At 36.8% G+C, this 24,570-nt stretch overlaps 1 protein-coding gene across 3 annotated transcripts in view; it reads left to right on the forward strand.

Moving 5' to 3' along the window:
- PIBF1 (progesterone immunomodulatory binding factor 1) overlaps positions 1 to 22,028 on the forward strand; it is a 202,270-nt gene extending 180,242 nt beyond the window's left edge. For all 3 annotated transcript variants that reach the window (XM_039240089.1, XM_039240091.1, XM_039240090.1), the window contains 2 exons: positions 10,086 to 10,259; positions 19,886 to 22,028. In XM_039240089.1, coding sequence (XP_039096020.1) covers positions 10,086 to 10,259; positions 19,886 to 19,936 — 225 coding nt within the window. In that variant the 3' untranslated portion in view covers positions 19,937 to 22,028. The remainder of the gene's footprint in view (positions 1 to 10,085; positions 10,260 to 19,885) is intronic.
- The last annotated feature ends 2,542 nt before the right edge of the window (positions 22,029 to 24,570 follow it).

The raw sequence follows: 24,570 nt of genomic DNA on the forward strand, positions 1-24,570 counted from the left end.
AGAGCCTGCTTGGGATTCTCTCTCTTCCCCTCGGCAGCTCCCTCTGTCTCTTTCTCAAAATAAATAACTAAACATTTAAGAAAAAATTTTAATAGAATTCAAGAGCTTTGAACTTTTTCCCTAAATAGGTGTTTTTCAGCTAATAATAAGTATGCTTAATATTTATATATTACTTTAGAATTTTTTATACTCATTTACTTTATTTAAGCCTCATAGGAACCCTATGATAGTCTTATACCCATTTCACAGAAATAACAACTGAATCTCAGTGGTCCATTTTTGTAGAATGTTAATAATTCTCAATTTTGAATTGCACAAAAGATATGTGAATTTCTTTTAGATTGTACTCTGGTGGACCTCTGTGCTTCTGTGGACTTGTACAGAGCTTGGTAGAACTAGGTCAAATTATTTGATTTTCATAACTTTTTTACTTCTTTAATCTTTTCATCATCTTTAAAATTACAAATATCTTTGTTGTATATTACAAGCAAAAAACTCAGTGTGAAGCAATATAGTATCTCATCATGAAAATATTTTATCTGACAAAAGAAAACCAAGTAAAAATATTTTATGTATGTATGGCCTTTTAACTTTTTTCACATCACATTTTCATATCTATTAAGTATCGTATAGACCTGTTATTTTCTACTTTTTTAAATATGTATTTTATAATGAAATGTGTTTTATTTCTACTGTATTTCAGCAGTTTGGCATATTTTCTTTTAAATAGTAAGTACACTTCTCTGACTTTTTTTTTTTTTTTTTGTCAGTAAGGGACAAGTGAATGACCTCCTGCTATCATTTCTAACCCTGTCTTTTTATGACTTAGAACTGTAGCAGCTTATAACAAACCAAACAGTTCTGGGACATGAGGAGACACATAAAATGCAAAGCTATAAGATAAGTCTCTGGTAATGTGTGGTGGCCAAGAGATTGTGAACAATGATGTGAGATAATTATCATAATCCTATTAGGTACCCTATTAGCACTATTTTGATGTAACTTAACAAGTCACTGGTCATATATCAATGAGCTAACACTGAGAGAAGGCTGAGAACAAAACCTTGAGAAAGTATAGGCACTGGAGTGAGCCACACTGGGGAAACCAGGCCTCAAAATAGAGCACAGTGTTTAGAGTCTGAAGTCAATGATGGACATCAGCTAGAATATGCATCAAAACCTATCAGATTATACTGAGAGAGTAAAGGACAGACACTAGACAGCAACTAGATGAATACTATTTCTGAGGGCAAGCTGGGCACCAGGAGAGCATGAAGACCACCAGGAGGCAGAGCAGTCAGAAGTCCATGATGTACTACCCAGCAGTCAGACGAGGTAAGGGTATGCGCAGGCCAGTCAGCAGCATCAAAGTGCCCATACTTCCGATTATAAGTTCAGTGATGGTAGTGATTTCAACTCAGGGTCCTACTCTACTCTGTTAACACTAGCTTCTTCTGCCTGACCTTAAGATTATATCCAAGTTCAGGAAAGAATGTACCAGGTGATTAGTTATGTCCCTTAGGCTATGACAGCACAGTTGTCTCTCATTCAAGTAAATACTTGAGCTTTTGCTATGCTTTCAGTCATAGATAAGGTATGGTTCCAAAAATGTGAATGCCATCTTAAATACATTAGAATAAGAAGTAGATAGGCCTTAATCTGCTCTTCTCTGGCCAAGACTTTTTTCTTTGTTCTGTTCTAGGCCCAAAACATTTCAAAACTAGAAGATAATCTGAGGAAAGCAATCAGGATGGAGAAATAATTCAAGAATTCTTTTTAGTCATAAGAGGGATGAATGAACTGGGGGTATTTACAGAAGAAATGATTCAGAGAGATGTAAGAAATTCAAAGTAAGCATGTGAAAGCAGCAGTAACAGACTTGTTATACATGTCTCCAAAGGCTAGAATTAAAACCTAAAGGCAGACATTATAAGGAGAAATGTTTTATTTGTTTTGCTTTGCCTTTTTGTTGTTTTGTTTCGTTTTGTATAGAGTCCGGGTTAAGTAACTTGAAGATCCCTTCCAAACCTGAAATTGTATGTATCATAGGCTTTGCTAGAAGATAGATGCTCTTTTATGCTCTACTGTGTAAATAATGGCAGCTTTGAACCCAGAAACTCCTGCATTTGAATACTGGTTTCACTTATTAGTAGCTAATGAACTTGGCTGAATTTCCTAAAACCTTCCAAGCTTGTTTCTTCATCCTCGAAATTGAAGCACTATTTACCTCTTGGTTTTGGAAGAGGATTAAACTATTATGTAAAATACTTAGCACAAAGCCTACCACATAGTAGATGCTCAGTGAATGTTAGCTCCTGTCTTCTCTCTTCCTCTCTCCCCACCTAAACACTTTATGTTCTCCCCTTGAGGCAAAGGGACAATCCTAGGGAGAGGTTAGCCTACAAATGGGAGTAAGTATTTAGATGTGAAGACTGAGGGACTGGAAAAGAGGGATTTGCAGTTGAAGATACGGATACTATTCTCTAACAGTTCTGTCATACAAAATCTGCTTTGTCTGTTGTTTACAGTATAGTGGCATTGGCATTCAAGGTATATTTTAACTTCTCAAAAATTGCACATTAAAATCTCTAAAGGGGCACCTGGATGGCTCAGTCAGTTAAGTCTCCAACTCTTGATTTCAACTCAAGTCATGATCTTACAGTTCATGAGATCAGGCCCCAAGTTGGGCTCTGTGCTGACAGCACGGAACCTAATTGGGATTCTCTCTCTCTCTCTTCTTCTCTCTCTGCCCCTCTCCTACTCACGCACACATTCTCTCTGTCTCTCTCAAAATAAATAAACAAACTTAAAAAAATATTTTAAAAAAGTCTCCACTGAAGTATTTGCAAATTGAAATGATCTGAGGTCTGAAATCTCCTTTGAAATATTTCCAAAAAACTGGAAAGGAGATAGGTAAAACATTGTTGACAGAACAATCTGGCAGTTCCTCAAACTAAACATAGAAACACCATATGACCCATCAGTCCACCCCAGGTATATACCTAAGAGAAACGAAGACATATCCACACAGAAACTTGTGCATGAATCTTTATAGCAGCACCATTCACAACAGCCAAAAAGTGGAAACAACCTAAATGTCCATCAGTTAATGGATGCCTGAACAAAATATGGTACAGCCGTAGAATAGAGTATTATTTGGCCATAAAAAGGAGTTAAGTACCAATATGTTACAACATGGATCACCCTTGAAAATATTATGCTAAATGGAAGAAGCCAGTAACAAAAGATCACATATTTTATGATTCCATTCACATGAAATGTCTAGAAGAGGAAAATCTACAGAAGCAGAAAGTAGATTAGTGGTTGCTTAAGGCTGAGAGGTTAAGAGTAAGGTGGGATAGTGGAGTGGATGGGTTTCTTTTTGGAGCAGTGAAAGTTTCAGAATGGACTATGGTAATAGTTGCACATGTCTGAGAATATACTAAAAACCACTGGATTATATAATTTAAACAGATGACACAGTGGTTGTGAATTGTAGCTCATTAAAGCTGTTTTAAAAAACAAAACTGGCAAAATGTTTACCATGGTTAAAGTTGGACAATAGAAACTGAGAGCTTCATATGCTCTTCTCTTTGTATCTTTGAAATTTTCCATATTAAATGTTTTTTAAATACCCTTTCAGATGAAGTTTAAATATCCAAAATATGCATGTACTTGGTTTAAAACAAGGCTGGTTTTTACCTTGTGTTTACCTCAGGTAGGAAAGCTGCACAGAATTATCGACTTGTAGCCAGGATTCGCTGTGATTCCTATGTAAGAACACTTACCTCTGACCTCTGGTGGAGCACATACTTTGCATTATACTTGTCAGAGCTATTTTCATCAAGAAATGCCATCTATGTGTCCCCTTGCCAACATCTTTGCAGAGTTTACAACTTTCAGCAATTTATTGGCATCAACTATGCAATACTGTTAAGCAGCTGCTCCTTAGTTGAGCTGTTTTAATATACCACCACTCTGTGCACATAGTTTCTATTAAATGTCCGAGATATGTGATTTCGGATTCAAGAGAGCAGTTGATCTCCTTTATAGAGATTATTTATGCAGTAACAATCGTCATCATCCTCATCATCATCTAGAAGCTTCATAAGGATGTCCTTGCCCTTAATTCTTCCTTTTTGAATAGTAATTATTTTCCTGCAATGCGGTTTGTATTGTTTCATTTTATTTCAGTTTTATCCTAAGTCTTGATTATTCAGCCAGATGCAATTCTAGAGTTGTTAATTTTAAAGAATGGTTCATTTATTCTTGACGCTACTGTAATTTTTTTATGTATTTGATATACTAGATTGTAACATAAATACTGTTCGCTTTTTGGAAATCAGTGTAAGTACATCAGAATTAATGAATATTATTACAAGTCAGACCATGTTATAGAGTAGTATTTAAAGGTCTCAAACTAGTGGTTTAAGGGAAAGAGGATTGGGGCATGGCACTTTTACAGTATTTTAATTTCTCCAGGAATAAGTAATATCATTTTACAAAACAAGAATTTTAAAAAATATTTTGAGAAATGGCTTTCTAAATTAATGGAACATTTGCCAAGAATAGGCTAAAACTGCCAAAATAAAGAGCTCTGGATTAGGGCACTCTACGTTTTGTCATTCTGGAGAAGAGTGCCTGCTTTCTGCCTGAGGATCTTAAAGTGAAGCCTACTAAACAGATTCTCTCATCCACATGGAGATTGTATTCAATTGTCACATTCAGATGAATGAAACAAAAAAACAAAAAGAAAACTTTTAATGTGGTTCTTTGTTCATAAATTGGAACACACACCAAAGACTGTCAGAAACTGAAAGAAAGTAATAAGGACAAAAGGGGAAAAAAATCACAATACACAGGGGTGGTTGGGTGGCTCGGTCAGTTAAGGGCCCGAGTCCAGCGCAGGTCATGATCTCATGGTTTGTGGGTTCAAGCCCCATGTTGGACTCTGCTGACAGACAGCTCAGAACCTGGGGCCTTCTTCGGAATCTGTGTCTCCTTCTCTCTCTGTCCCTCCCCTGCTTGCACTCTGTCTCTCTCTCAGAAATAATATTAAACATTTATTTAAAAATTTTTAATAAAAAAATCACAATAAACAGAGAAACTGACCCCATTCTTCAAAGAAAACAAAAACAAAATTCCATAACAGAAAAGAACTTACAAAATATTGTAATTAGTTTTTTCAGAAAGATTTGAAAAAGTAGTATTTCCATAAAATAAGAAACAATGAACAAAAAACCAGTGATACTTTCAAAATTGCTAAATTAAAAGTCATGAAATTATAATAATTAAGTAAACTGTCAGGAAGGATGTGAGAAAAGTCATCGAACTCTCCTAAAATTTAGAAAAAGGAAAAAAGATGGAAACTAACAGAAAAGCTAAACAATATAGAATATTCCAGAGGGAAAGAGAATACCTACAAAGACATAGAAATCAGCTTGGCATCATAGTTCTCAGAAACTTGGCTTTATTTTTTATTTTATTTTTTTAATGTTTATTATTTTTGAGACAGAGAGAGAACAAGTAGGAGAGGGGCAGAGAGAGGGAGACACAGAATCTGACGCAGGCTCCAGGCTCTGAGCTGTCAGCACAGAGTCCAACGTGGGGCCCGAACCCACAAACCATGAGATTTATGACCTGAGCTGAAGTCGGACACTTAACCAACTGAGCCACCCAGGTGCCCCAGAAATTTGACTTTAGGAAACAAAGAAGTAATAGCATCAAAGAAGTGCTGAAGGAAAGCACAATACCTTCTTCCACAATACGTTCTCAGAAAATTACCAGGTTGTGTGCCATCAAATAACATAGAGAGAGACGTGCAAGAAAATAATGGAATTGGCCAAGATAAATAATAAAGAAATAAAGTAATAAAAAGAAATTTCAGAATAACAACTGTCTTAAAAGCAGTGAGTACAAAATTGAGCCCAGTTAATAAATAGCATTATTGAGAAACTAGATAATCTTAGGTAAGGTGAAAAAAGGCAATTATTATTTCCATCAATGAGAAAAAAAATAAAAGACAGGATCTCTAAGAAAAGAGAGGGAAATCTCTGTAAAAACGTCAGAGTCCAAATAGGAACCCAAGTAAATGACATGATTTTGTACAATAAATGCAGTATAAGAAAAATAATTCAATCAAACATGATACTTGAAACATTCTCCTCTGAGCATCAGAGTTTCCTTTCCTGTGGATCTAATCATACTCTCTGCTCTACAGTGAACCGTATTTGTAAATCCTTGAATAGTAGTACAAATAACCCTACTGACCAGTCAGAAAAGGAGAGTTGTAGAACAGAGAAAAGCAGAATTAAAAGCTACGGAAATGAAATGCAAAAGTCAAGTCCAAACAATAAGAGCAGAGTCTTAAATAGGAGATGGAGCCAGCAATCGGGAACCAGACAAGAACATGGTAAGAACCAAACCAGATCAGGAACGTTCCAGAAGATTTCAAGATGACTTCATCTTACCAAAGGATTCTATTTTGTAGTGACGAGTAAGTTTTCTAGCTCATGTAAGTTTTGTTGGTTTATTTTCCTTTTGTCAGTGTAAGAATTGGGATCTCACAATTATAACCATTTATTTGTAATAGTAACAACCAATTAAGGCATGATAATTTATGCCAAAAATGTAGGTGAAATATATATTACAATATTGTTATGATTAGGAAGACTCAGTATTATATAACTCAGTTCTTTCTATTATTTTCTTTTAATTTAACATAATTTCACCCCTATTTCTACGAATATAGCCAAAAAAATACTTGAATCATTAAACATTATAACAGTGTGACATGAGTGCATGAACTGACAGACTGTTAGTATAGAGTTTAAAAGTCCAGAAATAAATCATATACTTAAGAAAACTTAGTTATGATAAAGATAAGCATCTGCAGTGGGTGAATACATACTGTTAAGCTATGGAGGAAGATGTTGAATCCATACCCTTCGCCATAAGCCAGGATAAACTTCAAACAGATCAGAGGTCTAAATGTTTGAAAAGGAAAAGACAAACCATAAAAAATAACTTGAGGAAAATGGAAGAAGAAACATGGAGAAGGCTGTACAGTAAGAGTATATTCAGCTACATCAGAATCAGAAAGTTCTGCATAGCGAAAAAAAATGTAAAAAGTGTAAACATAGTCAAATAAAACATAAACAAGGGGGAAGAAAAACTGCCACTCATATTACAAAGGGCTCTAACATATAAAGAGCTCCTTGAAATGTAGTAGAAAATGACTAAGCATCCAGGAGAGAAATGGACCAAGGATATCAACAGAAGAGGAAATACCCTTAAATATATGAGAAGCCACTTAACCTCACAAGAGAAGAAATGCTAAATAAACATACTCACTTATCCGACTGGCAAATATCCAAAAAAAGTAACACAAGCATACATTTTATCAATTAGGAAACTGAAGCTCATTGAACCAGAATAGATTGCCTAAGTTTACATAGTTAATAAGAGAGTCAGGAATAGATGTGTCTTTGACTTCTAACCTAACGCTAAAATATTTCCAGTACATATGCTTGGCTTTCTGTGTGTTCAGCTGATGACGGTATTGTAGATCGTATTTGATGTTAAAGTGGAATTTTCTTTCCCCAGATTTACCACTGATATAAAAGGGTGGATCGTAGGGGCACCTGGATGGCTTAGTCGGTTAAGCGTCCGACTTTCGCTCGGGTCATGATCTCGCGGTTCGTGGGTTCGAGCCCCGCGTCGGGCTCTGTGCTGACTGCCAGCTCAGAGCCTGGAGCCTGTTTCAGTCTGTGACTCCCTCTCTCTCTGACCCTCCCCTGCTCACGCTGTCTCTCTCTCTCTCTCCTAGAAATAAATATTAAAAAAAATAAATAAATCGGGGCGCCTGGGTGGCTTAGTCGGTTGGGCGTCCGACTTTCGCTTGGGTCATGATCTCGCGGTTCGTGGGTTCGAGCCCCGCATCAGGCTCTGTGCTGACTGCCAGCTCAGAGCCTGGAGCCTGTTTCAGTCTGTGACTCCCTCTCTCTCTGACCCTCCCCTGCTCATGCTGTCTCTCTCTCTCCTAGAAATAAATAAAACATTTTAAAAAAATAATAATAAATAAATAAATAAAAGGGTGGATCGTTTATATGACCAAAGATAATAAAACTGAACAAAATTTTTCTGCACGTTCTTTTGGTATCCATCGTAGCTACATTATTTTAATAGGAATTCTACAGAACTGTGTTGCTTGTAAAGTGTTCTTTATCTGGATTTCAGAAACCATGCTAACATTGTTTAATGCAAGCAGATGAACGAAAATGGACTATGACAGCAGCAGAAATTGAAGTGGTCCTTGTGAGGATACAGAAAGACATATGATTTCCCTTCTGTCTCTTGACCAGCATCAGGAATGAGCTGCTTCCTGTAACTGCTCCTACACCAGCAGCAGAAGGAAGCCCAAGGGACACAAAATTATGGCTCCCCTGGGGCACCTCGGAGCCGAAGCCCTCTGCCTCGTGTACCTGCAGCTCCTTCCTCTTCTCCCTCCACGTCCTCATTGCCCTACCCATCCCTTCCCCGGCACACATGGTCCTCTTTACTCTATTAATCTGGAGATTTGTAGTAAGTTGTGTTAGAGGTTATTTTTTCCTATTATTTTATCTTCATGCCATGATACAAAAGTTATGGCAAGTAAATATAGATTCTTTCGGATAGAAAGTTTTCTTTTGATAGGCCGAGAGACCATCATCTCTCCTTTGCCTTCTACTTACCATGGAAAGTAGAACAGGAGCTAAAATCTACCATCATACCAGGCATGGTTAACATCAAATCGGTGATTATGTACTTCACTCTAGGGAACATATAAATGAAATAATCTTGAAAGCAAAAAGAGCCCTCAAAAGACTAAAATAATGTTCTATCTGATTGGCAGCGTGTGAAGGTATACACATTTCATGTGCATTGGCCAAGCCAACCCCAGTACTGCAGAAAGGAGAAAAAGGATTCTGGCACCATTTCTTCCAGCTCCTCTGTTGGCCCTAAGATTTATTAAGGCTCGGTGGCTTGAACTCAACAGCTATGTTTTAAAATACTCACTCAAGCTAGATGGTTCTAAATAGAACTAATGACAGCCGGGGGGGTGGGGAGAAAAAGGCCTGTAGGAACTTGCTCCGACACAGAGCTGATGTCTATAAACAGATTAGTAGAAGAGAGCAGAACATCTATCTCCATAACTTTTATGTCTTGGCATGAAAAGGAAATAAAATCATAGGAAAAAATTATTTACAGCACAGCCTACCACTATTCTACAGATAATAAGGTAAAGGAGAGTTTAGTCTGTCCTCCATATGCTTGTGTTACATTGAATGAATTTAGTAATTAATCATAAATATCCACTAATTAGTATTACATGCTGAAGGTTTGAGTGTGGGGAGAAATAAAAGACAAAATAGCCTTGGAAGAGGAAATGACTGAAAATTGTGATCTGCGCTCTTATTTAAGAAGCTCAGCATATTTAATTCATACTTCAAACAGCAACTGCCAAAGCCAACTCCAGTTTTCATTTGTAAAAAAAAATAGGGAATGACATGGTTTTAAAAGTCCTGAAATTGTATTGAACTTAAGGTTTGAACTGCTGATTAGTAAGCAGGCAAGAAAAAAAAGTTTGGATTCTTTTTCCCTTACCTTCTTCATATAAGCCATCAAAAGGAAATGGGATAATTGAAGAGCAGAAGAGAAAAACTTAAGTACCTAAATCAACAGGTACAGAAAAACTACAGTGGAACATGGCAATATCAGTGGTTCCCAAATTTGTCTGTTAAAATCACTTGAGGATCTTTAGAAAATTCCAAAGCTGAGGCCATACCCCAGCCCAGTTACACACAATCTCTGGGTGGTGGGGCACAGGAATCAGTAGTTTTTGAAGTGCCACAGGTGATGCCAATACACAGAAAAATCAAGGCCCCACTAGAGTATGGAATGATCTATTTGTCACTTACTGTACTAAAAATATTGATACTAAGTGATCATTATGTTCATCATTGTACATTGATTATAACATCAATCATAATTACTCTGCTTGCTAAAATCGTACTTGCCATTATCTTCTGTCTTCGTATCAACAGGAATTGGCAGCAATGAAACAGATCGTCACTAATATGCGAAGTAAACGTTCTGAGGACCAGTTACTTCTTACTAAAACAGAAGCAAAAAATATGACAGAAGGTCATAAATCAAAGACTTTAAATGTGCCCAGAGAACATGAAGACAATATATTTATACCCAAACCAACACTCTTTGTAAGTACAATCAAAATTAACTTAGAATTTTAATATCTCTGATTTTCATAAATATAGTTTACTTAAGTATCTTGCCTCTTATTCATATTGGTTTTAAACTAATTTTAATAGTTTTATTAGAAGGCCTCGAGAGATCTATATTAATCCCTTTTCTAAATGTATGTGTTACCTACCATACAGCTGATAGTGGGGTTTTAGATTTTTAGGTAATATATTGGACTTGCCCAGAAATTAGCATTAATATAGCATTTTACCTCCTTTAGTCTTCACAACTTTCAGGGGAATCAAGAAAGACAGTTTATATAAATTTTTAATTAAGAATAAAAAGGGATGCAGAATATCACCTGCCCCCTCTTATTTGTAAATTAGTATATTTTGCTCTAAGAGGTTCTTCGTAAAGTATAAAAAAACAATCATATTAACATAAACTGGAATGCATTATTAGGTAGAAATGTACAGGCACAGAAATCACTCAAAGAACAAAAAATCAGAAAACTTTGGATTAGTAATATAGAAAATACTAAAAATGGTGTTTTAATGAATAAGAATTAAAAGGCAACAGAATCAAAACAGGATTAACATTATTAAATATTACACTTCAGCCATCATTTCCCATCCTCATTTCTCAGAAGAAATGTGATTTTTACCATCGGAACAGAAACTAACAGCCAGACAGATTTTCTGTGTGATATTCTGATTTAGTGAGTCCCCAGAATTTTGTTTTTTAAAACTCCCTAGATGACTGTAAGAATTGATCAAGTACAGGAGTTTCTGATCTAAGCGACTTCATTATACACTCAGATAATGCTCAATATCAATGAGATATGAGAGATTGGTGATTACTTCGTGCAACATCCCTTTTTAAAAAATGACAGAGTTACAAGTTAGATAAAATAAGGGATAATTACTGTTAAGGATTCATGGGGCAGTAATGGAGGCTGCGCTGACAGGAGAGAGAAAACAGGAAGCCTAGATTGACCAGCCAGGAAACAAGGCAGCTATATGGATTTCCGGATTTCCGCAGCTGTGTCCTGGGATCTTTTCCTCCAGTAGCACCCCAGCTTCTCTTTGTTTCTCTCCCAATTTCTGCCTACTCATAGTTTCCACTTCCTCATCAACTTGCACTTGGCCCCTTGTCTTGAGACATGTTTCCTTTTCACATCTACTCTGTTATAACCTAGTTCTCTCTGTAAGTTCCAAAAACAAGAATCTGAATGGTGCAGCTTATTTTTGTTGGGTAATACCCCTTTATGGCGAGACCTGTTAAGGTTATTAGTCAGCCTACTGAATGGCCACTCTTACCAGTGAGCAGGGATCACATGGTACCAAATAAACCTGCCTGCAGCTATTTATTCCAAAGGACCGTGGCTCAGAAAGTGGGCCAAGATTATGGCAGACAATATGATATGTCTATTATAATTTATAAGAAGAGAACTGATTACATAGATATTGATGGGAAAAGTAAGGTTCTGTGAAAACTACAAGATACTACCAAATACTTAAAGCCTATCACACCCTCTGATCTGCTTTTCTGACCCTTCTCTGTTGCAAGCAATGAACTATTGCTTCTAACTTGGAACTCCTATATTCCTAACTTTGGCTTATAACTGATTCTGATATCTTGACTATACCCAGTGTATAATTAACAGTAAAATTTCTCCAGTATCTCAAAATAAGGTTATGCCGTGAGAATAAAAATAAGATTCAAAATATTAAGCATTAATTGGGTGGTTTTATTTCCTTCTTTTTGCTTATCTGTGTCTTCTAGGGGGTTATGATAAATTTAATTGCTTTTATACTAAGGGGAAATTTTTCAGAAGTATAGCTCGGGAGCACCCGACTGGCTTATTCCACAGAGCGTGCAACTCTTGATCGCAAGTCCATGAGATTAAAAAAAAAGAAGAGGTATGACCTTAGCTATGCCCTAATGAAAACTGAGACCTGATACTGTAAACCAATTGCATCAAGACCTTGTGCTAATGCAAAATTGTTAATGTGAATTAACTGGGTAACCTGGAGCAAGTCATTTAAATACTCCGAGCTGGTTCTTACCTATAAAATTAGGGAGGAGATCATATCATATGAGACTTTTTTTTAATGTTTATTTATTTATTTTGAGAGAGAGAGACTGCTAGCCAGGGAGAGGGGCAGAGAGAGACAGAAAATTTTCCACACTAGGTGTGGAGCCTGACGTGGGGCTCAAACTCATAAACCATGAGATCCTGACATGAGCTGAAACCAGGAGTCAGACCCTGAACCGACTAAGCCACTCAGGTACCATGTTTATATTAACATGCTGTGATTCTCTTCAGGCTTTATAATTTCTATAGTTGCTATTTGAATATTTTCAATTTTCCATAGTAATATTTTTCTTATATCTTCTCTGATATTGTTAATAAGGAATTTATGGTGCAAATATTTGAAAATAAGTTCTAATTATTTCATAATCTTACAGTTTTATAGAAAAAATGGAAATATTTCTTTTGTTTTAATGTTTACTTATTTAATTTGATAGAGAGCATGCACACGCACACAGGGGAGGGGCAGAGAGGAAATGCTAGATAGGCTCTGTGTGGAACTGACGCGGGGCTGTCTCAAATACTGTAAGATCATGACCTGAGCCAAAATCAAGAGTCAGATGCTTAATTGACTGAGCCACGCACGTGCCCCATAAAAGTGGAAACATTTCCCTCTTTTTTTTTTTATGTTTATTTATTTTTGATAGGGAGTGTGAGCAGGGGAGGGGCAGAGAGAGAGGGAGACATCGAATCCGAAGCAGGCTCCAGGCTCTGAGCTGTCAGCAAGAGCCCAATGTGTGGCTCGAATGCATGAACCATGAGAGCATGACCTGAGCCGAAGCTGGACGCTTAGAACTGACTGAGCCACCCAGGCGCCCCCAAAGATGGAAACATTTCTAATTTGCTTCCAGATCCTTTGGCTGAAATTGTTTGCTATTGGCATTTTTCCCTGATACTAAATTTAATGCTGGATAGATGGATGGATGGATGTTCATATATGCATACCTTCATATGAGGAAAACATACAAAACTACTTTCACCTGAGCAATGGGATAGAGGTACAGCTGCCATATAGAAGAGAAGGAACGATAAGAGCTGAGCCACTTTTCTTTATATGCTGTTATATTCAAATGAATGTTTTACAGTGCTCACATAAAAGAGCCCCAAAAGGTGCATTTTATGGACATGTTCTGGCCATCAAAATCACAGATATGACAGAGTTGGTTTTCAGGCATTTAATGCACTGAAAGACTAGATTGAACCACAGAATGTAAGTGCTTTAAGGATAGGAGCTGTGTTTCCATTGGCTTGCACAGCTCATGAACAAAGCTGATACTCTCAATTATTTGCTCATTGAGGACTTAAAAAGAAAAGGTTTTGTGCCTTCCTGATTTACTTATCTTCTTAGCTGTTAAAACTCTACTGGATGGGAAACTTCAGTGTTAAACTAAAAGGACAGGGAGAGTGAAAGCAGCCACTCCCAAGGCTGAAGTTAGTCCCCAGGACTGTGGTTAGTGCCACTTCTGCAACAGGCAGCACCATTTCAGTCCCTTTCATTCACAAACACTCCGATCTCCGATCATTCCCACTAATCATCTACTTTCTCTCTCAAGGTAGCTTTTAGCTGGGCTAACTCTTTTCTCTAGCCTTACCTATCTCCTTTCTAGGAAAAAAAAAACCTGGAGCTATTCAAATCCTCTTTGAAGCAACTTTCCTTTTTCCCTCCAGAGCAGCATGGGACTACCCTTTGCTACTTTTCCACTACCATCCTTTTCCAAACCAGTATTTTTACTCAGGATTCATATCATTGTCACTATTTTCTCAATAAAAATGCAGATATTAACAATCCTGCTCTTTGTCTTTTCTCCAAGCAGATTGTAAGCACAAAAATAGAGCTTTAGGCTCTAGGGAGGGCAGGGAAACATAATAAAAATGGGTAGCACAGGGGGCACCTGGGTGACTCAGTCAGTTACGTGCCCAACTTTGGCTCAGTATATGATCCCACAGTTCATGAGTTTGAGTCCCACCTCAGGCTTTGTCTGCACTGGTAGTTTGGAGCCTGCTTGGGATTCTCTCTCCTTCTCTCTGTCCCTCCCCCACTCACTCTCTCTCTTTCTCTATCTCAAAATAAATAAATAACTTAAAAAAAAAAATAGGTAGCACCAGTATATAGTGTATGAAGTTTCTGAATTACGAGTTTGTGGTAGGGTTCAGATCTTAGATTGGTTATCTCAATGGCTATCATCTGCTGAACAGAAAATTCAGTTTATGTAATTTATACATAAATGGTTATATGAAATTTATACATAAATGGTTATATGAACACATGACTCTCTCTGTAGAAGTCATTTAGAAGGCTACATGTGCTCATCTAGAAACAAAAATGTTCCAATAAGTACAACTCAGTTCAACAGGTTTGTCCTGACTATTTGCAAGAATCCATGCTTAACATTATAGAATATTTGATCATTTTGATATAGACGAAATCAGGCAGACTACTTTAAAGTAAAGAAAATACTAAGTTCTGTGGAAATTAAAAAAAAAAAAAAAGAAGATACTGTGATGGTAATTGGTTCTGCAGAAAGAATTTGAGGTTGGCCTTGGAGAATGCCTAAGATTTTGACAGGTGACAATGAGGATTAGAGAGTGAGAAATTCCAAAGGCAGAAAAAGTACAGTATTGACAAAGTATTTTCTAATTTGTGCTCCTTTCCATTATTTAATAATAAGATGTATAATATGTATTTTTTTTTATACTTAGACTTTATTCCCTTCTTACTATATTCTTGTCCCTGACTTCAGTCACTTCATGACCCATTAACACTTTCTTTAGGACAAAAGAGAAACAAAAGTAGAGAGGATGTACCTAGAGTAGTCAGAGTCATAGAGACAGAACTAGGACAGTAGCCGTCAGGGACTGGGGGGATGGGGGTGAGGAGTTACTGTTTAATGGGGACAGAGTTTGTTACACCAGGTGAATGGATGGTGATGACAGTCGCACAACAACATGAATATATGTAATACTACTGACCTTTACCCTTAAAAATGACTTTACCACAATTACATTCTAAGTAGATAGATTACAAAAATAATTTTTCTCATCATCAAAAATGAGTTTAGCAGTTATTTATAAAATGGTAATATAATGAACGCAACTAGATGTATTAAGACAAGTGGCACAGGACACCGTGCCAGGGTAGCACCACTTCAGGGTCATGTCTTGACTCTGTGTCTCCCAGAGTTGTTCACGTCATAAGCACAGATTTGTATGGCTCACCAGGTTACGTGAACCTCACTGCTAGACTGAAGGGGCTCCAGCCATGTCTGGAGGCTGAGGGCATCGGTAGCTCACCATACCTGTAACACTTTCTTGTGACATTTGTGTAGAAGCTCTAGGCTCACTTTTTTCTATGAAGAATCTGAATTTATCTCACAAGAGTGTGCTGAGACCTCAAGATACCTAGCTATGTACATCTGCATTTCAGAAAATATAACTTTTGGAGTCATCTGGTTGGCTCAGTCAGTAGAGTGTGAGTCAGGGTCGTGAGTTCAGACCCCACATTGGGCATGGAGCCTGTGTAATCAAAAAAATAAAAAAGTAACTTTTCGATTTCTAGCATCAGGAATTCTAAGTGCAGCTTCTTCCTGTTGTACTCTACCTGGTAAGGTAATTTTGAAATAAGGAATTTCCTTGTGAACACGGAAGGAGAGCAGTGGAGGCTGAAAGATCTGGGTGGTCCCTCCTTTAGTTGGTAAGAAAACCAGGTCAGCTGCCCTAGACTCACTTCAGTTGGGCCCTGACTGTGAAGAACCTTTAAATATTTATTTCTGTGACTCCCAGCTTCTGTCTTTTTTGGAAGACAAAGTAATTATATGTAATAGACATCATCTTTTTTTTCTTTAGAAAAGTAGCACTGGTTGAGTACTAATAGATTCTTGGTTTCTAGCTCTTTTTTGAGATTCCAGGAATGATCTACCTGCATTATCATCATTCTTTCTTACCTTAACATACTTTCTCAATATGTTGTAATTCCCAGGTAATATACTAATTTTTTTGAAAGAGAGCGCATGAGCAGGGGAAGGGCAGAGAGGGAGAATCCCAAGCAGGCTCCACACTGTGCGCAGAGCACAGATGCAGGACTTGAACTCATGAACTTTGAGCTGTGACCTGAGCTGAAATCAAGACAGACATTCAATCCGCTTAATAGACTGAGCCCCCAGAATAATATGCTAATGTTTTGGTTAACTGCTTCTCCATGACAATAGGTACCTATCTTAGCAGTTATTTCTCTCCAGAATCACAATGTGCTGATGGATTACTCCTGATAGGTTTCCAGTTAATCCTGTCATTTGCAGGTACCAAAGCCCTCTGAGCTCTTCCCTAGATGGAGTAAAGTTTACTTTAGCGTTTGTTAACACTTCACTCATAACCCAAAGTTTTCACTAATTTGTACTGTTTGTTTATAAAATTGAAATATAATTAACCTAAACCAGCACGTAAAAATTAAACATATATACATATAAAAAAGATTCATGTAATGGAACCTATGAGAGATCAAATATCTTCAAAAGTCAATTTATGAAGAAGAAAAGCCATTAATCCCTGGAAAGAGGTACATTTTATTGTGGCAAATCTACTTCATTAACACATCTGTTAAAAAGAAAGTATCCATGGGGAGGGGATGGAAGACCCATAAAAGGATTCACGAAAAACTGCCTGCCACTGAAAATCTTGTATTGTCCTTTTTGGGTCTTAAGATTCCTTTTCAATATCAAAAGTTTTATTTACTTTCTTCTCATACACACATAGTAGTAATATTTTTTCTATCAATGGATTGAAAAAACACAAGAGTACAAATTCTCTACCCTTTGCTATATATAAGCTATCTATAGCTTAGTCTACAAAAGCCGCTTAGAGATTTTTCTCTCAGGGAGCCACAGTTAAAAAAACCAGTTCACATTGTGGCCTATTGACAGTCACACACTTTGTCAAAACAGAATTGGCCCCAACTATGGCAGATACTCTGACGTTTTCTATTCTAGCCTATAGGGGTTTTTTAAATTATTTTATTTTTGCATATCTGAATTTCTGCTGTACATCATTTAAAGCTAAATGAGATTTTGAATTTTTTTTTGTTTTTTAATTTTTATTTATTTATTTATTTATTGAGAGTGTGAGAGGGTGCAAGTGAGCAAGGGCAGAGAAAGAATCCCAGGAAGAGCAGAGAGAGAAAGGAAGAGAGACAGAGAAACAGGGCTCACCCGAAATAGGGTTCGAGCTCACCCAAGGTGGGACTTGAGCTCACAAACTGTGAGATCGTGACCTGAGCCTAAGTCAAACACTTAACCAACTGAGCCACCCAGGTGCCCCAACAATTATATTTCATATTACCAATTAATAAACTAGCATTCTGATTCTTTTGGATTTAGTTAGCCTCTGCCACTTTTTTTTTCTTTTAAGATCTTTTTTTTTTTTCAAGAGCCACAAGCTCTACTCACTGAACTAGCCAGGCACCCCAGCCTCTGCCACTTTTTTTTTTAATTCTCTTAGCAGATAGCACCTGGCATCCCCTAGGATTTCCTGATTTTGCCATGAAAACTTTTTTTGCCTTTTGTTTTTAATATTGTGCATTTTATTCTTTTTTTCTTTTGATTTTTATTTATTTTTGAGAGAGAGAGAACGAGAGAATGCAAGAGAGCTGGAGAGGGGTAGAGAAAAAGACAGAGAATACAAAGTAGGCTCTTTGCTGAGAGCAGAGAGCCCAATGCAGGCTCGAACTCAAGAACTGGAGATCATGACATGAGCCAACATCAGATGCTTTACCAACTGAGACACCGAGGGGCCCCTCCTTCTTCTTCTCCTCCTCCTCCTCCTCCTTCTCCTCCTTCTCCTCCTTCTCCTCCTTCTCCTCCTTCTCCTCCTTCTTCCTTCTTCTTCTTTTTTTTTTTAAAGTAGGCTCCACACCCAACATGGGGCTTACACTCAAGAACTTGAGATCAAATGTCACATGGAGCGCCTGGGTGGCTTAGTCGGTTGAGCGTCTGACTTTCGCTTAGGTCATGATCTCGCGGTTCGTGGGTTTGAGCCCCGCATCAGGCTCTGTGCTGACTGTTTCAGAGTCTGTCACTCCCTCTCTCTCTGACCCTCCCCTACTCACGCTGTCTCTCTCTCTCTCTCCTAAAAATAAATAAAAATATTTAAAAAAAAAGAGTCACATGCTCTACCGACGGAGCCAGCCAGGAACCCCTCTTTCACCTCAAATACTAAGGACTTTGACCTTTGTTTTAAAGAAGGAAATACTGAAGTGTTTTAATACAGGTTTGCATTTTAGAAAGGTAAGGTTAGAAGGATTTTGGGCAATTAATTGAACAGAAAGTGAGCCAAATCAGAATTAGGAAGACATATGGGAATTAAGCTTGAAACAATGATGACCCAGTGAGGTCAAGATAGGAACAGAATAAGTTAAAAAGATGTTCAATAAAAGTTAAGTTTTAGTTTATTTATAATGGATCTAGTAAGTGAAAGAAGGAGAAACCTAGGATGAAGAGGAATCAGATATTTCTGGTTCCAGTGACTGAGCAAAGTAGACTACTGTTCACCAAGACGGAGACGATGGAAGAATGAGGGAGTTCATTTTGACATACTGAATTTTAGTCACCAGTACGAACCATCCTGTGAGAGTATCTATAGCTCCTTAGAGCCAAAGTGTAAAATGGGGGTGGAGGAGGGTCCACCGACTTACTTGGTGGTAATTGAACCTGGCCAGGGGCATGGATAAGGTGAAGAGGAGTTGTTCATTAATGTCACTTCCAACATTGTGTACACCCACTATGGAATATAAAACAATATTGAAAAGATAAAGTTATAAGCTATCATACTTATCTGTGTGCCTTCACATATATATACATATATATACATATATTTAGGAATATGGTCCTTCTTACTTTGAAGCAGATCTTAGTGGGAAGGAAGTACACTGTATACTCATTATAATATGGTATAAAATAGGATGTTTTGATTGGAATCAGTGCCTTATATACAAAGAGTTCTGAGTGCTTTATTCTGTAACCGTCAACCTCCCCCTCTGCCTTTTTGTTACTACTCAGTAGAGCCAGACTCTTTTTAGATGGAAACAATTGAGCAGTAAAGCTTAAGAAGTACTCTGGCAAACACTTAGCAATTCAGAAGCTCAAAGTACAGTGATTTGGATCTAGTAAGCCTTCAGTAAAAAGCTATTGAGTGGATAAATATCCATATATAGATGCATAAGCAAATGAAAAGAACTACGTCCTTGATTTTTTTGTAATTCTCTTTGAAAATAAAATCAATTTATAAATACTTACCTATGTACAATATGTTAATATACAGGCTTTTAGCCAGAAAACATAGATGTATGCTATTTCTACAGACATACCAGGTGAGAAATTATTTCTGAACTTCTGCCCTTACGTATCCTTCTGAATTAAGAAATTATTTATTGCAATTTTACATACAAAGCCCCAATATATATAGGTACTTAGTTCTCTGAATTGCCTCTCTTATTTTCCTTATAAGCATTTTCCTTGATTTTCAGTTTTTTTCTTTTTCCTTTTTTTTTTTTTTTAACAGACCAAAAAAGAAGCACCTGAGTGGTCTAAGAAACTAAAGATGAAGACCTAGTGTTTTGGATGGATTTGGTATATCATTATTTACTCCTGAAGTTCTTTCTCTGCTGAACAAAAAGTTTATCTTAATCATGTACTTGGCATTTTTTTTAAATAACTAAAGCTTATTTTAACTGAATCTTAAATTAACAGATTCCAGCCTAAGAATCAAAATGTATAAAGTACAAACAATAGTCTGCTTGGTATTTGGTTTTATCTATTGTGTTACAAAATAAATATCATATACTCTTATGATTTACATTTTGGAGCTTTCATAATTCTCAATGGATTTTTAAAGTACATGGCTTATAAATATTTGGCTAAATATTGTTATATTGGTGAGTATATTTTCTAACTATGTAAATATTAGGTTTAAATGTCATAAAACAAATACCAAGACACCTCACATTTTTAAAAATTAAGAATCATTTGTGAAATCTACTAGCAGACACTCCAAATCCCCAATGATAGCGGTCGGATATCATTGTAGGTGAATATGAATTGCTGATTATTTCTTTGGGCTCTGTTTTTCCTGATATTTTATATGGTCATTAATCAATAAAGCCTAGTAGAAAATCTGTTTTTCCCTTGGTCGAGCAAAAATTTGGTGGAAAGTCTCTTGGTACATTGGTCTAAACAGTGCTGATTCAGATGCAGTATGGACCAAATTTCTAGTCAGTGATTAAAAAAATGAATAGCATTTTCTCTTTTTCTTGATATAAAATATGTTCCGTTTCTCATTCAAGAGATAAAACTTAAAGAAGAGGGGACAGGAGGGAAATAGAGAAAGAAAAGAAAAATACATTTTTATACAGCAGGTTTTCTCAGTCAGTGTTGAACATAGTGGCTGGACGATTCTTGTTCCGGGTGGAGTTGGTGGGGGCGTTTCTCTGCAGTGTGGGATGCTAGCATCTCTGGCCTCCACCACTAGATGACAGTAGCACCACCCCCCTACCAACACCCCCAGTTCTGTTCAGCAGAAATGTCTCTTGTCCTGGGGTAGCAGAGTCCCTCCCTATTTCCTAGTGAAGAGCAAGTGATATCGATGATGATTCTTGTAGATATGAAACACGAATACTATCTGTTAAATGTGTTTTTTGAAAATCATAATAGTACATACCGTGAGTTGAGTAAAAGAAGAGAAAAAGCCTTTGATAAGATATACTTAGAAATCTATCATTGGCCTGAAGACCCTAATCTCATCTCCCCTCTTTCATTTAGCTAAACATCTTCTAACATACCACGTACCACGTTCTGCAACAAGTTTGTGAATATGACCTTTCTTAGTCATCCATTTAAAATCCAGAGTACTTATAGGATTCATTAAAACTATATTAATTTGTAGACATAATTTGTTTCCTTCTAAAATGATAGAAGAAAATGTCTTCTTTTATGTTCAATTCTAATTATTAATCTAAAACCATTTTATAATTTTAGTCAATGCATCATTATATGATACTTTAATATAAAGGAATACTGATGGATTGTCCAAGTTAAAGTAATGATGTGAACAAGGGCACAGAAGCAGGACAATTAGGAGCTCATTAAACAAATAGAAACTGCAGAGATGAAGAAATTGAGGAAGTCTTCCTCCCTCCAAATCCTTAATATTCTTCCCTCTTTCCTTCCTTTCATTACTAGATATAATTCCTTTTAAAAAAAAAAAAGAGAGTTCCTATGATCATTTCTTATCCATAATATCTATTAATAAATCTCAGAATGTTTTGTTTTTATTGAATTATATTTGATGTACTAGAATGTGTTAGTTTCAGATGTACAACATAGGGAGCTGCTACTCTGACACATGGTGGAATGACCATCGCAGTAGATCTAGTTACCCTCTGTCAGCATACAGTTATTACAATATTGTTCACTGTATTCCTTCATTACATCCCCATGACTTACTTATTTTATTGTATAACTAGAACATTGCACCTCTAATCTCTGTTACCTGTTTCACCCATTCCTTAACTTCCTGTTAGATTGTGATATGAAAGCTTCTTGGAAGACCTGCGGATTTCTAATTCAGATGCCACTCCTATCAGAAAGTCGTATCTGTTCTACCATAATATTCTGCATTAAATTCTCCGTACTTTATCTCTCTTTAATTGTGCTTGCAGTGTTTTATAATAATTGTTTATACTTGTCCATTTCCTTGAAGGACAGAATTGTTTCTTACGCTTTTTCGGTCCTCAGTAATTTAGCACTGTGCCTTGAACTTAAGTAGTAAATGTTTATTTGATGAATTTGGGCACAGATGAGATAGTGATATAAATGTTTATTTTATTAATGTCTGAAAAACTAGAGATGGGTTGTTTGGTTTTTGTTGTTTTGTTTTGTTTTTAAAAGTATCATGGAGGGGCGCCTGGGTGGCTTAGTCGGTTAAGCGTCCGACTTTCGCTCAGGTCATGATCTCGCGGTTCGTGGGTTCGAGCCCCGCGTCGGGCTCTGTGCTGACTGCCAGCTCAGAGCCTGGAGCCTGTTTCAGTCTGTGACTCCCTCTCTCTCTGACCCTCCCCCTGCTCACGCTGTCTCTCTCTCTCTCTCTCCTAGAAATAAATAAAACATTAAAAAAATTTAAAAAAAAAAAAAGTATCATGGAATCTATTCTAGCTCATTTCTTAATGTCACTAAAACCCTTGCCTTTTCTCCAAACTTCCAGACCTTCACTTCTTCACTTTTTTTCTCCCTACCACTTCCTTTATTATTATTATCATTATTGTTGGTAAAAAACACATAACAAAATTTACTGTCTTACCCATTTTTAAATGTACAGTTCAGTAGTGACTATATTCACAGAGTTGTACAGCAAATCTCCAGACTTTCTCATCTTCAAACCTGAAACCCTATACTCATTAAACAGCCTCTCGTTTCCCCTTTTTCCCTCCCTAGCAGCCCACGATACTTCTTTCTATGTCTACGAATTTGACTACTTTAGATTTCCTATAAATGGAATCATACAGTATTTATCTTTTTGTGACTGGCTTGTTACATGTAGCAAAATGTCCTCAAGGTTCGTCTATCCATGTTGTAGCATGTGTCGAAGTTTCCTTCTTATTTAAGGCAGAATAATATTCCACTGTTTGTATAAAACACATTTTTTTATCCATTTATCTCTTGATGGGATCTGGGTTGTTTTTAACCTCATGGCTATTGTGAATCGCCTTATTTCCTAACTCTTATCATAATCCTTTCCTGGCTTTGGCATTTTCTTATTTAAAAAATAAATAAAAACAAAATTAGCATAAAATTCTTTTTTTTCTTGCTAAATGTTTTATGAAATGTTGCCCAAATGTAAGAGTAATGGCTACCATTATCATGCTCATTCTATCATCCAGTTTCTGTGTTACATGCTTTCTACTCCTTAATTTACTTAATCTTCACAGTAACTTTGCCAAGTAAGCATTATCTTCATTTTTAAAATGAAGAAACTGAGACTCAGAGTAACTTAATGGCCCAAGATCAGACACATAATAAATAGAAGTGGATCTGAACCAAGACTGTCTAATTCTAATAGACAGGCTCTTTCCAGTATGCTCTACTGCTTCTCAGACTTCACTCCCTTTCCCCACCCCCTACCCCAGTGAGATGGAAAGGAGGGGGGGAAATCTTGATTTATCAGCTTTCTTTTAGATAAGACCTGTAGCATAGTTGAATTTTTATTCAAGGAAAATTTATGGATATCAGATCTATTCCTAAAGATAATAATGTGGCAGTGATAAAGGATTCTGACACTAAGGAATTCCATGTTCTTCAAACAGTTCTTACTAAGTTAATAGTATATAGTAAACTTTTCAGAACCAACTAAATGGTCCATGTATTAATTAATCCATGCATTCATTCAATAAACATGAAAAACCGAAAATGTAAAAAGCATTCAAACTTTGAATTGTTTGTTCTCATCCTTTTTTCAAAGGGCTTTGAAAAAGAACTCTATGATGTTTCAAACACCAGAGGAGAGATTTTATCTTATCATCCTCAATATAACAATGTCTAAAAAGAACTGGGGCCCCTGGGTGGCTCAGTCAGTTAAGCGTCCGACTTCGGCTCAGGTCATGATCTCATGGTTTGTGGGCTTGAGCCCCACGTCGGGCTCTGTGCTGACAGCTAGCTCAGAGCCTGGAGCTTGCTTCAGATTCTGTGTCTCCCTCTCTCTCTGACCCTCCCCTGCTCAGTCTGTCTCTCTCTCAGAAATAAATAAAACATTTAAAAATTTTTTTCTTTAAAAAGAATTTCTAAAAAGAACTATCACACAGTGACCCAGAGTACTCCAAATTCACTATATTATACCGTCAGTGGTTAGATAATCACCCATCAGGAAGTTTAAAGCAAGAGTTCCACACTTAGGGGAGGTTGAAGCTATTATTAATGAGCCAGATTCCCTTTCATGCTAAGATCTTGAAAAGCTAAGAATATGCAAAAAAAGGGGGCGCGGAAAATAGTTTACTTTAATGTTACTTCGTTTAGAAAGTAATAAGTACTATAAATGCTTCAAAGAAATATTTCCTGAGGCTTAGAAGTCACCAGACAAAGCTAGCCAGCTAGCTATCAAGAATCTTCTCTAGGAGGTATCCATTTACTTTGGTTGATTTACAAGAGTCCATAGTCCAGGCCTCAGCTCTACAGACTCAGAAACTTAATTTTATTAAT

This window comes from Hyaena hyaena, unplaced genomic scaffold (genome assembly GCF_003009895.1).
Source record: "Hyaena hyaena isolate Hyena2069 unplaced genomic scaffold, ASM300989v1 scaffold_166, whole genome shotgun sequence".
NCBI lineage: Eukaryota > Metazoa > Chordata > Mammalia > Carnivora > Hyaenidae > Hyaena > Hyaena hyaena.